This window comes from Limulus polyphemus, unplaced genomic scaffold (genome assembly GCF_000517525.1).
Source record: "Limulus polyphemus unplaced genomic scaffold, Limulus_polyphemus-2.1.2 Scaffold1412, whole genome shotgun sequence".
NCBI lineage: Eukaryota > Metazoa > Arthropoda > Merostomata > Xiphosura > Limulidae > Limulus > Limulus polyphemus.
This window is the reverse complement of record NW_013667022.1, coordinates 75,204-88,379: the sequence shown is the minus strand read 5'-3', so window position 1 is coordinate 88,379 and position 13,176 is coordinate 75,204. Positions and strand designations below refer to the sequence as shown.

The following is a 13,176-nucleotide window of genomic DNA, read 5'->3' as shown; positions in this document are numbered from 1 at the left end:
CTATAAGCTTGCCAAATTGTGTGAAGATACACAAAACATATTAAAAGTTATAGTATGGAAACTATAACATTGACTAACCCTCTAGTAAAAAGTAAATTTTAATTTTCGTAGTTTTCTCCTAAAAAAAAAAAGAAGTATTTCTCTTTTTTAGAATGACTTAAAATATCAAACTTTTCCAGGAATAAAAAAGAGAAAGTCAAATACAAGCTAAAAATTAAACTTTGTTGTATTGATAAATCATTATAACGGGTAATGATTATAATGGGTTTCTACTGAGTTGGCTTGCTGAGGTGGTTTCATGAATGTATTCATTAGCTTTTACAGCACTGATCAAATTGAAAATAACAAAAAATAACACTAAATGTACAATCTTTATGACAAATTTGTACCAAATCTCCTTAATAACATTATTATTTTTTAAATACTTAGTATTTTTAGCAAAAAATACTCTTTAATACTGGCAGTAATAAACACAGATTTATGAGTGATTAAGAAGATAATAACATTAATCATATAATAAGTTCTTTCAGCTCTTCTGAGAGGTGTTAATTTGTTTCTAACTATTAAATAAGATTGTTGAACATAAATTTATCATTTTTACTTACCGGTAATTTGGAATTCACAATATCAAGAATAGCATGCCAAAGGCTGAGGTAGTTCTGGTATGTGATCTGTCGTGGATCGTAAGTTTCAACTTCATCTTTTCGAGCTTCCACTTCAGCAACAACAGGATGAGAGCATGTTCTGATCAGGCCTTGGTAAACTGAAAAGATATTTAACATTATCTGAAATATCTTCATTAAAACAAAATACAAGTAGGGTTTAATGTAGATTGAAAGTAATTCCAATTTCTGGAACCTTCCCAATACAAAAAAATCCCAATTTTGGCCATTATTTCCCTTTTGAAATAAGCTAAGAAAATATTTTTACTGTAAAACCCAAAAAACAACAACCAATAATACATTTAATTATACTGATAACTTGTTGTTTTAATAAGAAATTTGCTTCCTAAAAGTGACAAAACACATATAATAAAAAATCTAGCTTTCATTGGTTTATATGAATTTTCTGTGGATAAACTGCTTTACAGTAAAAGAATTGTTTTGAATATCAGGATGTTAATACTATTAAAGTAGACTTATTCATATACATACACACACACACACACATATATATATATTTATTTATTTAGTTAGTTAGTTATAAGGCTGAAAATTTCTAATCATTAAAATCTGGTGAAAACATTACTAATTATGTTTTTTTTTCAACAAAAAAGTTTAGTTTTTAAATATTTCTTGACAACACACAATACCTAAATAAACTAAATTACAAAAAATAATTTTGCGTTTCTAGGATAGTTTTACAGTAGTACTAATTTTATTAGATATATTTCAGTGTTTGTTTGTTGTTAAGTACAAAGCTATACAATGGGCTATCTGTGCTCTGCCCACCATGGGTATCAAAACCCAATTTTTAGTGCTATAAGCTCTGACTAGCTGCTGAACCATCTTTGGGCATAGTTTAGTGTAAAAAGTTGTTGTTTTTATCACAAAACCAATTTTTCTACACATCTGTTTCATAATGTTGAATATTAAGCATGATCATCAACGTTTGAATAACTAATAAATCATAAATTACGACATTAAACCATGAATTCCACTATAATTTATCAAGCTTAGTACCTAAGATGTATTTTAGTCTAAAAAAAAATATGAAATTTTGAGCAGACTAAAGACACACCCTACCTCATTGAAATATTGGTTCAAAAGAAACAAATGGCAAAAAGTCTGTTAAAATGACTGAGAAAGCCACTAAGGGGACATTCTGAGCTTCCAATTGGTTATACATGTCATATATAGAAGTAAGATTATATAATGGAGCGTTTCCAAAAATGGAAAGAGGTGAGCAGGGTGCCACTGTGTTTGATTTATTACAAGATATCTTAGCAAATATGAAAGATAAGAGGCTCTTTATTTATATTCTAGCTTGTCAATATTGGTTATTTGTTCGAAACTATAGACTTAGTATTTTGCCTTCACAAACGTTTAATTTGAACCAGTGCTGCATTCAACATACCACATGACACATAAAAATCAATGTTTATCTGTTGTTGTTTTTATATTTGCTTTTAAATCAAGAAATTGAGTAATATATAGTCTTCAATTTGATACCAAAGTTATTGACATAAATTCATGAAATAGTAGTTCAATAAAATTTTGAATGCGAGTCAACAAACGAGATGACATGACCTTTCACCCGTGACACGTCTCGAAAGGGTTAAGCATGAAATAGCATTAGTTCTGTTAAAAACTAAAACATTCACCGAGAACGAGATTTAATACCCCTTCACATATCACTTTTTTAAATTCCCATACAACTTTCAATGCAGTAGACTTTTCAGCAAAATTGTTTTTACGGGCTTCAAAAAAATAAAAAAAAAGAAATTTTCAATAAAAACAGTTGATGTACAAATCACAATGATGCTTTATAATTATAAGTGCTTACAGTTTCACTAAAAGATTAAAATTTTTATTCATTTTTATATGCCCCCCAGTGGCACAGCGGTATGTCTCCGGACATACAACGATAGAAACCGGGTTTCGATACACATGGTGGGCAGAGTACAGATAGCCCATTGTGCAGCTTTGTGCTTAACTTCAAAACAAACATTTTTGTATACTTACCTATATTACCCAAAAACCTTTTAAAAACTGCTTTTTTAGGAGCAAAGGCAAGAAGTGTTCTTATGATAGATCTGTAACTAAGAAAATGATGTACATCTGCTAGTTGAGGATAGTGTTCAATTTGCATCACCACCAGTTTCACAACTCTTTCAAGGTGAGTTTCTGAAACCTAGAATTCAAATATTGTTTAATAATACAAGTTCCATTAAAGCACAATTTAAAAGCCTGAAATTTAACAGTTTTAAATAAAAACTGAATTTTTAGGAAATGAGTATATGAAATGAAATAAACTGTATTATTCATTACTTGCACACAAAAAATTATAACTACAGCACTATCATATTAGAATTAAGGAAAAAGGAAATCTGGCATCACACTCTTAGATGCAAATTATATAATGTTTTTCTTCCTTTTTGTATTAAATTATTACAAGTAGAATTACAAATTCACGTGTTTAAGTTACATAAGCTACATTACAGATTTTGTATTTGGCAATATTACACATAATTTCATAGTTTGCACATCGTTAAAGATCACATTTTTGCTTTACACTTTTTTAAACTGTTTACATTCATAATAGTAAAACATAACTGTAAAAATCTAATTCACTTTCATAACACACTATCATATTTATAGACATTTTGATCAATCAAACTATTAATTAATATTTAAAAAAATACTCAGAGCTAGCTATTTTAAATTAATATTAAAAATACATTTTGTCTTTTGTAAAAAATTCACCCTTTAAGAGCACTATACTCTCTGGGATGCAAGTAACATTTTGCTTTTGCTTTTAAAGTTTGAAATATATTGTTCTTTGAATATAATTTTAAAAGAAAAACTAGACAGAAATTATGAATATTGTTTTTACTTATCACAGAATATTAATTCCTTTAAATAAAAGTAAAACCTTGTAATATTTAATGCCCAATTATCAGAAAGAAACAATAAACAATTAAAACCACCAACTGTGAAAATAATGAGATTTTCTCAGAAAAACTTTTTTTTGCTCTACTTCCTTATAAAATATGACCTTATCTGGTTTGTTTTCAAAATGTAGTGTTTGCTTAAAACGTATTAATAGAAAAGTTTACAAAGATGATTTTGAAATTGAAAGTATATTTGTTTCTAAATAAAGAAGAAATATAATTTACTGTCATATAAAAATTTGCTAATTTATAAGTCCATGGTACTTGGAGTTGTTAGAAAGTGCCTTTCAAGCAACTGCAAGTGAGTTAACTCTTGAACTCAGTTGATAGAATACTTCCTGGTTGTGCAAACTGTCCCAAAGTGGAGTTCATCCCACAACTTTGGGATAAAGACCAAGCATGGGCCTAGTTTGTAAGATGAGAAGAATTTGGTAATTATAGCTGTTGAAATGTAAATCAGTTGCTAATGGGTTAACCCTTTAGCATAACTGAGAGTCGAAGAGATCTCAAGTTCCAATCCAAGCCAATGAAATAGGTATAAAACTTAGATTATCACAAGTCCAACAAAAATTCTCACATTAAATATCAACTATATATATTTTAATTAATGTATGTTATGGTCAGTAAGAGTGTTCTAAGAAAATCACAGCATACGACAGGGCGTCTGTTTGAAATGCAGTTAATAATGAGTTTAGTTGGCTGGGATCATGCATAGCACAATCATAACTTTGAAGAAATATTAAAGCACTTTTTTTGTTAAATTTAAAATTTGGAACTTAAAAGAAATTTTCAAGTACTTATTCAACATATTTCAAGGACTTGTTCGACATAATATGTTATGGCAAATGTCACAATACCCAGTATACATTGGCAAAGTACTCTATTTAGTTGCAAAAACTGTAATGTAGAAATACTGGTAAAGATTACATAATAAATTTTGAAACACCTAGCTAAAATCTGCAAAGAATTGTGTGGTGGAAATGTGTAATACCTGCTATTTTACCATGACTCAAGATACATAATACTTAATATAAAGAAAAGAATGCAGTAAAATAAATCCAAGTCTGATATTGAAATTTATTGATTTGTTTGTTTGTTTTGAATTTCGCGCAAAGCTACACGAGGGCTATCTGCGCTAGCCGTCCCTAATTTAGCAATGTAAGACTAGAAGGAAGGCACCTAGTCATCACCACCCACCGCCAACTCTTGGGCTACTCTTTTACCAACGAATAGTGGGATTGACCGTCACATTATAACACCCCCACGGCTGAAAGGGCTAGTATGTTTGGTGTGACGTGGATTCGAACCCGCGACCCTCAGATTACGAGTCGAGCGCCTTAACCACCTGGCCATGCCGGGCATTGATTTGTTTGGTTTGCTTTAGATACAGGCAGAGGTTAGGAAGCTAATCAACAGTACTCTCCACAAATTTCTAGCCTACTTTAAATTATAGTTGGATATAGCTATAGCTCTTATAATGCATACATGGCCTAAAAGTGCAGAGCATGATTTTATTTGGTGGCACTATGAACCCACTAGGAAATTCCTAGCCAATTAAAAGTATTGAAAATTATGCATTTCCATTCAAGTAAAATAATATATTGTAACTGAAAGTTTTATAACCAACTAGCTACAGCTTAAACTAAAATTCTGAAAACATTAATCACAGTTTTTGAAACCATCATGCCTGAGAACAAAGCTTTCATTTTTCCATATATGTGCATCAAAAATAGAAACTATTCTAAGGTTTATTAACTATTGCAAAATCTAGGAAGAAAATTCACAAACTCATTTCACCCAAAAATTGAAATCACTTAAGTTTTTACTTAATGAACCCCATGTTGTTGTTATTTCAACTCTCTCAACACTGGCTCGGTCAATATAACTGACCACGTGACCTCTTTGTACTCATTTAGAATCTTTATATATTTAATACTTCTAACTTTCAATATAGTGTGTATATCTTTAAGTTAACAATACAAGTCTTTCACATACAAAAACTAATATTTCTTAATGAAGTATTTTTAATAAACTAAAATAAAGATTTGTCCATGAATATATTGAGTATTTGATTTGAATAGTCTGTGTGCAAATTAATTTCATGTTAAAATTAAAAATACTTTTCCTCATCTCAAAAATCTCAAATTTCCTTTGTGTAATCCTTAAAATCTCCTAAATACATTTCAAAAATTGTTTTCCAGTAAAACTTTATATTTAATCTGTTATTTTCTATACCCTAACTCAAAATGGGATTGGTCAATTTGACCAACCTCGTAACCATCAAAACAAAATCGAAATAAATCTAAATTACCCATTTTTTTTTTCTAGAATGACTTCAAATTGTAACATAAAACTACATTAGTTTATCCTAAGTAGCTTTAAGCTCATAAAAGTATACATCTATTTATAATTAAATTTTATTATTATATTGCCCTTTGAACTGTGCCAAACTAATATCTGCACCATAAGTTGTAAATCACTCGGGGCATGTGCAGCTCATGTTACGCTATTGAATTACATTACCTACGTGCTGCTCATATGTGTGCCTCATGAAACATTTTTATTATATTATTATTTATTTTACTTAATCTAATCTTAACTAACCTAAAAACATCCCTACTTTTACATTTTAGTTACTTTTATAATAATAAATAAAGAATAAATATAAAAAACAAGAAATAAATTACTTACCCAATCTTCTTTTTTCTTGCTGTCGATTATACTTAAGCCTACATATTCTATACTAATGGCAGTAGTGCATTAAATAATTTTTATTTAATTAAATAATGAACCAAAGAACATAGACTAATAACATGCAAAAAGCAGCCAGTTTCCCCTAACTCTCACAATTTGTCGCTTTCTAATTATGTGACAAGAGCCGTTACAAATTCATCCAAGCTAGTCATCAACTTTCCCATGAGAGTGAAGCTTGTACTCTGAGTGAAATTAACAACTATCTGTTCAGAACATAATGTTATACAATACATCATTTGATAGATGAAAACCTTGACTTTCTATTGATTATAGGAAATATAGAACTATTAACAAAGCCTGAAAAAGAGGATGTGACAGGTAGGTGTGGAAAGAGGGGTGTGATTTGAAGGCTATAAAAATTGTGGTTTGTCTGAGCAATGACGATATTATAGGGAGCAATTTATGTTTGATTCCGCACATTTTGAATGGGTGGTGGATAAAACAGAGAAGAGAAGATGCCTAGAGAAAATGTGTAACACTAGGGAAAGTTCAGGATTTTAAAAATATTTCCTTATAGAATCAAAAACTTAAAACTTATATACTATTAAAATATGGATTATTAGCTAAGTGTTTATGCCATATTAATTAATATAACATATATAAAAAGTAGTTTAATAAAATTTTGACTGTAAGACACTAAAATTTTCTGTCATGAGTAGTAAATGATACCCGGGGTGAAAGGGTTAATACCCCAACTTTGTTCTAATTACATCTATACATTAATAAATAATGTTATAATGATGTGGTAATTTACAACTGCAACTAGTAAGGAAAAAAAAACAAAGACAATGTACTAGAAAAAATCAAATTTTCCTACCTCATTCAATTGGCTAATAATACTTGCTAAAGCTTCCAGATAGCTTGGCAGTGTTTGGATCTTTTCTTCCAAAAGAATCTCCTCACTAAAGATAAGTTGTAACCACTTTTAGTAAAACTAGTAATACTTGCAAGAACTAAATGACACATTCAGTATAATAGCTGTTGTCCAGCTAGACAAGGAATCCAGAGTAATTTACAATATAAATTACAAGAGGAATATAAATCCACTTCTGATATTTGATACAAAGTAGACTAGCAATAATCTAATGTTATTTTTTTATAAAACGAAATGCAATATGTAAAAACTTTTAATACAAAAGTCACAAGAAAATAATGTCATACTGGTGAAGAAATAAAATCACAAACAAAAATGAGTTGAAGAAAATTATACAGGAACTATCCAACTTGAGAAAAATAATAAATCCATTGAACAAATTACAAAAATAAGAATGTATTACCTTTTTCCAATAGATATTTTGATTAAAAAAACAAGCTTAAGAGAAGGTCTAAGCAAAAATACTGTATTTAATGGGACATTTAATACAACTATGGTACAAATAGTATAAGGACTAGGTTGCATAAGATGGGTAAAGTGCCTATTGCTGGATTTCTACTATTTTTGAACTTATTCAACCAAGCAAGTAAATACAACAGGCTCTCACAGAACTATATTTATCTTGATAAGACTTCCAAAAAGTTATTACATTCAACACGGTTACAAGTTCCACGATGGTAATTAGTTTGAGTCATCAGAGGTGTCATCTATAATGTCTTCTACATCATGTAGGACAGCAAGAATGAATGCTGGTCTCTTGAAGTAATTTCCTCATGACAGTAAACCACAAGACAGATGCCATGTGAGCACAAAACTCCAGAACTCTTGCCACAAACCTGCACCCTGCTAAACAATGGGTGGATTAGAATTGGCAGAATACTATTTACTGGACACATGCCTTGACTGAAGTTTTGCTAGTAACAGAGTACCATTTTCCTTGTTGACCCAGATATGATAAAGTCCCTCTTCAGAAACGTGTTTATGGGTGTAAGAACATCTTGAACTAGGAGTGTATGGATTGCTAGAAGAATGGAAGTTTCTTTCCAGGTGTATGGATAGCAATGTGACAAGTCCTCATTGGCTGACAAAGTTAAAATGCATACAACAAATTGGACAAAAACCATCAATATGTATGGTTGTATGACTGCCTATATAGATAATACTGTATTCACTACCTTAATTCTTGTATAAGTGAATGTATTGCTCTCTATATGATGGTTATCCTAATTTGTATATTGGCCTTGCCAAATATTAGCAGTTAAAATGTTTGTAAAACATTTACTGGACTAGAAACAATCTCAACTCTTTATTTAACATAATGTTGTTTACACAACTGTAACCAAAATGATTTTACAGTGTATCATGAACTTATGATAATGAAGAAACACATCGAGGGATGGAATCCACCCCTGAAACTGGTATAACTTGCTGAATGATATATTAGGTTGACATTGCAGCGTCGAAACATGTAGAATCGTCAACTTTTTGAAGGCCATAGATAGGCCTAAATAAAATGTTTTTAATTGTTTACCAGTTTAACACTGAATATTATTTATGATTTTAACTTTATACACAAGTGCCAAAATACAAGAATTAGGTTTCATATTTAGTTTCAACATAATAAAAGTAGTTTTTCCTTAAAGACTGCAATGTGTTAAAAATACTTTTAAAGTGTGGAAACTGAATAAAATATATAAGCAAAAGTATAAAATAAAGGTACAGGTAAGTAGTTCGTTTTTGCATATTTCCTCTACGTACTTTATCCATCTCATAAGTTGTTTGTTTGATTAATGCAAAGCTACACAGTAGGCTATCTACAGTCTGTTCTTCACGGGGAATTAAACCCTGCATTTTAGCATTATAAGTCCATAAACTTACAGTTAACCCACAAAGGGACTGATCTTATGATACTTAGTCCTTTAAACTTGGGTATCAACACATGATGTTGGCAAGTTTGAAAACAAAGTATAAATGTTTTCTTACTACACATGTGGTTTTTATTCTCTATAATTTGATGGTCCTGAATTTTGTGTAAATTAAGATATAACTAACAGACCAGATTGTTGAATAACAAATATTAGGTATGGGTAATTACTTCAAATTTCAATAGTTCAAGAAGATACAGTTTGTCTCTAAAGAGCACAAAGATATTTAAGTGGGCAAGAATCCATACTATTTCATAACTTTCCTTAAGACTTTATAACAAAGAAGCCCACACTAAGGAAATAGTAATATAAATTTGGCACTTACTTTTTTGTCATTGCTAGCTTCTGTTTTTGAAGTATTAAACTTAATATGTAAATTCAATTTAAAATGAAGGTACTTAACTAACAAATCAATCCAGCTATTTGAGGCTTATTTGTCCTTATTCCATTAGGTTTTAAGTTGGGTACCAATACTTTGGAACTTATTTTTAATCATCATTTTATATATTTTTTGAAGTCTAGTGTTTTTTAAGCAATCTATAAATACCAGATATACTTACATTGTATGAAATAACCATTATTAAAATCAATGCACCCATATTAAAATAATCTAATTTTGAAATTACCTAAACTCTAAAATGCAATGAAAAAAAAGGGGGAATTTCTTGCTCCTAATGAATAGTCTCTGTCAGCTTTCAACTATTATTAAATAATCTTGAATAGCAAGTATTCAGAACTTTGATCCTATCTGCTTAGAAAACAATTTTCAAGACTCTAAATTAAAAAAAATTACAAAATCAAATAATTTTGTGGCAATTCTACTGTTACGGCAAGTAATCATCCTGAAATATGTTAATTCCATTGGATGTTATTTTCATACTTAAACTGAAGAGAAAAGTTACAGTTATTAATTATTTTATCCAAACATTTGGTCCATTAGACAGAACTTGTATTAGAGAAGGAATTTGGACTATAATTGCAAATTTATTACATATACCTACATGAGACATGGCAAGCTGTTAGTAAAATGTACAAGTCTGTTGTGAACAACAATATCTGTACTCAATATATGTCTGTGAATCAACAACATCAGTCTGACTCCGACAATGATAATTTGGAGTGCAAATTGATGTTTATGTAAAAAATAAAAATACTTTTGTCCATCATGCAGTTTGCATATTGCATGAGTATAGTCTCTAGAAACTCTGAAATGGATATCTACAGTTTTTTTTCAGTATTCCTGAATATCGTATCTGGTATTTACTCTCCTTTGCCACAACTGTTGCTAAATCAACAACGTAGTGTAAAACTAATAGTTGACAACTCTGACATCAAATACTTAATACCACACTGAATGACACTCAGTAAAAGCTTGTGTGTGATATGTACACTTTGATCCCCATCCATGCACAGAGGGTTAACTTTCTCTAATAGAGAACAGATTCTATATGTACTACCTCACTATAAAACAACAGAGACACCTATCAGAATGACATCTTTGTATTAATCATTCAACAGACCAGTTCACATGATCACCTAACTACATCCATAAAACTTAAAACAAGAGCAAATAGCTTGAAATTCCAAGTAAACCAGTTTGTTGAAAAGGTAAATCTGAAGCATAAAATTGCGAAAGGGTGAATTATACCTATTTTATGTTTGAATTAAAATATTCAAATATATGCTGTTGAAAAGAACAGTTATTATATTTTATCTTTTCTAAAACACTGATTAAAATTATTTAATACTAGAAAAGCATCGTGTTTAATTTTTTTATATGTGATTTCCTTTCTTGTAATATATATATGACAAATTTATAGTTTTAATTAATATATATATCATAAAAACTACATAAAACTCATAAAAAAATTCTAGAAACATATTCCATTTTAATATTTAATACACTTCTTTGAACATACATACCTAAGGTAAAAATGTTCACTTCTTTGAAGCATATCGTTTTGCATAAATTTCACATCCTCCTCTCCAAGGTATAACTTACAGGGCTAATAGAAAACATGAGTAAAAGAGAATATACATAGTTGAATAATAAAAAGGCACATTTGTTACAATTAGCAGGCTTAAACTGTATTATTACGTCATGTTTTATGCTAAAAATGTACATATGTCTGCTGCTGCAATTATAAATTTCACAAATTACAGGTTGAAATTGGCTACTTTTAACAAAATCTCTCTTACAGAGGTGATATAATTGATTAAGACCTACACATTGCTACCTAACAATTGAAGATAACCTTGTATTTAAACTGAGAATGTGTCACTGGCCACAGTGAATGTCTGCTTCAGCAATCATATGTATGACAGCTATAATTAAGAACTGAATTTGATATTTTAAATGAAGACAAAAAAAAGAAACTCTTTACGTATATAAATACACTTTCTTTTTCGGGCTGAAGCATGAACAAACAGGCTGTTGTGAGCTACTAAAGACTCTTTAAGCAACTATACAGATTTTAAAGGCTCACTGGAAGGCCTGCATATGTACAAGTCAATCGACAGTATTTTAATAAAAGTAAAAAAACATCTAAAAATCTGGTGAAGTGTATCATTCTCCAAGTGACTCACATGAGGTATGTTGACAATAAATATCTGTAAACATTAACACATTATGTGAACTCATTAATGCTGTAAATCTATGAAAAGTTAGTAAAGGAGCATAGAGAATCAGTTAATACAAATACATTGTATACAGTAGAGATGGCTGACATAAGTATTAAAACTTTAATTTAAAATGCAAAACAAGTAACAACGTTTCAAACTCCTTCAAAAGTCATTCTTAACCTGATGATGACTTAAAGAGGTTGACACATTGCTACTTTTGTATTTTAAATAAAAGTTTTAATACCCATATCAGCCATCACTATTATATATTTACTTCAAATGGGTTCCTAGTCATCACAGATACAATGTTAAACAATTTAATAAATTTTACACTAACAAATTGCTGACAGTAAACTCACTTTCATTTTCTGATTATTAAATTAGTTTTATTGAAAGTTTTAATTTATTTTGAGATAGAATAGGTAATAAAAAACTTTACATCCCTAATATGTTGTGAGAAACTTAAGTTTTGGCATAGTTTAATCATTTCCCTACAAACAGACTTCTCTTGGATGATATATAATCATTAGGACTGGTATTAAACAAAAAGTCAACAAATTTTACAATTACTCTGTTTGAAATTTTAAGGTAGATACACATCACTCAAAATGAAAAGACTGTTGTTTTTTTAATGCTAAGATAATTTCCAGAAACCTTGAGAAATTAATTTTTAATTAATCAAACTGCAGTTTTAGTTTTATGCTAAAAGTCCAGTGAAAATTTACACAAGATACATACACCAGCAAACAGCCCATATCCTCGAACTGCAACTGAAAGATCCCTGGAGTCTGATTTATTATCCCTCATACACTGCTGGAAAGCTGTTATGAAAAACTGGTAAAACAAACAAACAAAATTTAATCAGGTGTAACTGTAGTCCATTGATGAAGATTATTTCCTGTTTTTAAACAAAAGGACAGATAGGGTGCTGAGATTCGACACAAAACTACAGAATTACTAACTAAATCTCTCTTTAAATAAATAGTGCATTGAATAAATTACTGACAAAATTTCCTTTTAAGTATATAATGGATCCAATAAATTACTGACAGAATCTACCTTTAGATACATACTGAATCTAATAAATTACTTACAGAATCTAACTTTAAATATATAATGGATCCAATAAATTACTGACAGAATCTACCTTTAGATACATACTGAATCTAATAAATTACTTACAGAATCTAACTTTAAATATATAATGGATCCAATAAATTACTGACAGAATCTAACTTTAGATACATACTGAATCTAATAAATTACTTACAGAATCTAACTTTAAGTATATAATGAATCCAATAAATTAATGACATAATCTACCTTTAGATACATACTGAATCTAATAAATTACTTACAGAATCTAACTTTAAATATATAATGGATCC

The 13,176-nt window shown here is 29.6% G+C and overlaps 1 protein-coding gene across 1 annotated transcript in view; it reads right to left on the bottom strand.

Annotated features, from left to right (window-relative positions):
* Nucleotides 1-13,176, bottom strand: part of LOC106463453 (DNA-dependent protein kinase catalytic subunit-like) — a 169,878-nt gene that overhangs the window by 139,116 nt on the left and 17,586 nt on the right. Inside the window, exons 11-15 of the mRNA XM_022390945.1 lie at nt 12,527-12,622; nt 11,090-11,172; nt 7,185-7,269; nt 2,685-2,853; nt 606-763 (exon numbers count right to left, since the gene is read on the bottom strand). Coding sequence (XP_022246653.1) covers nt 606-763; nt 2,685-2,853; nt 7,185-7,269; nt 11,090-11,172; nt 12,527-12,622 — 591 coding nt within the window. The remainder of the gene's footprint in view (nt 1-605; nt 764-2,684; nt 2,854-7,184; nt 7,270-11,089; nt 11,173-12,526; nt 12,623-13,176) is intronic.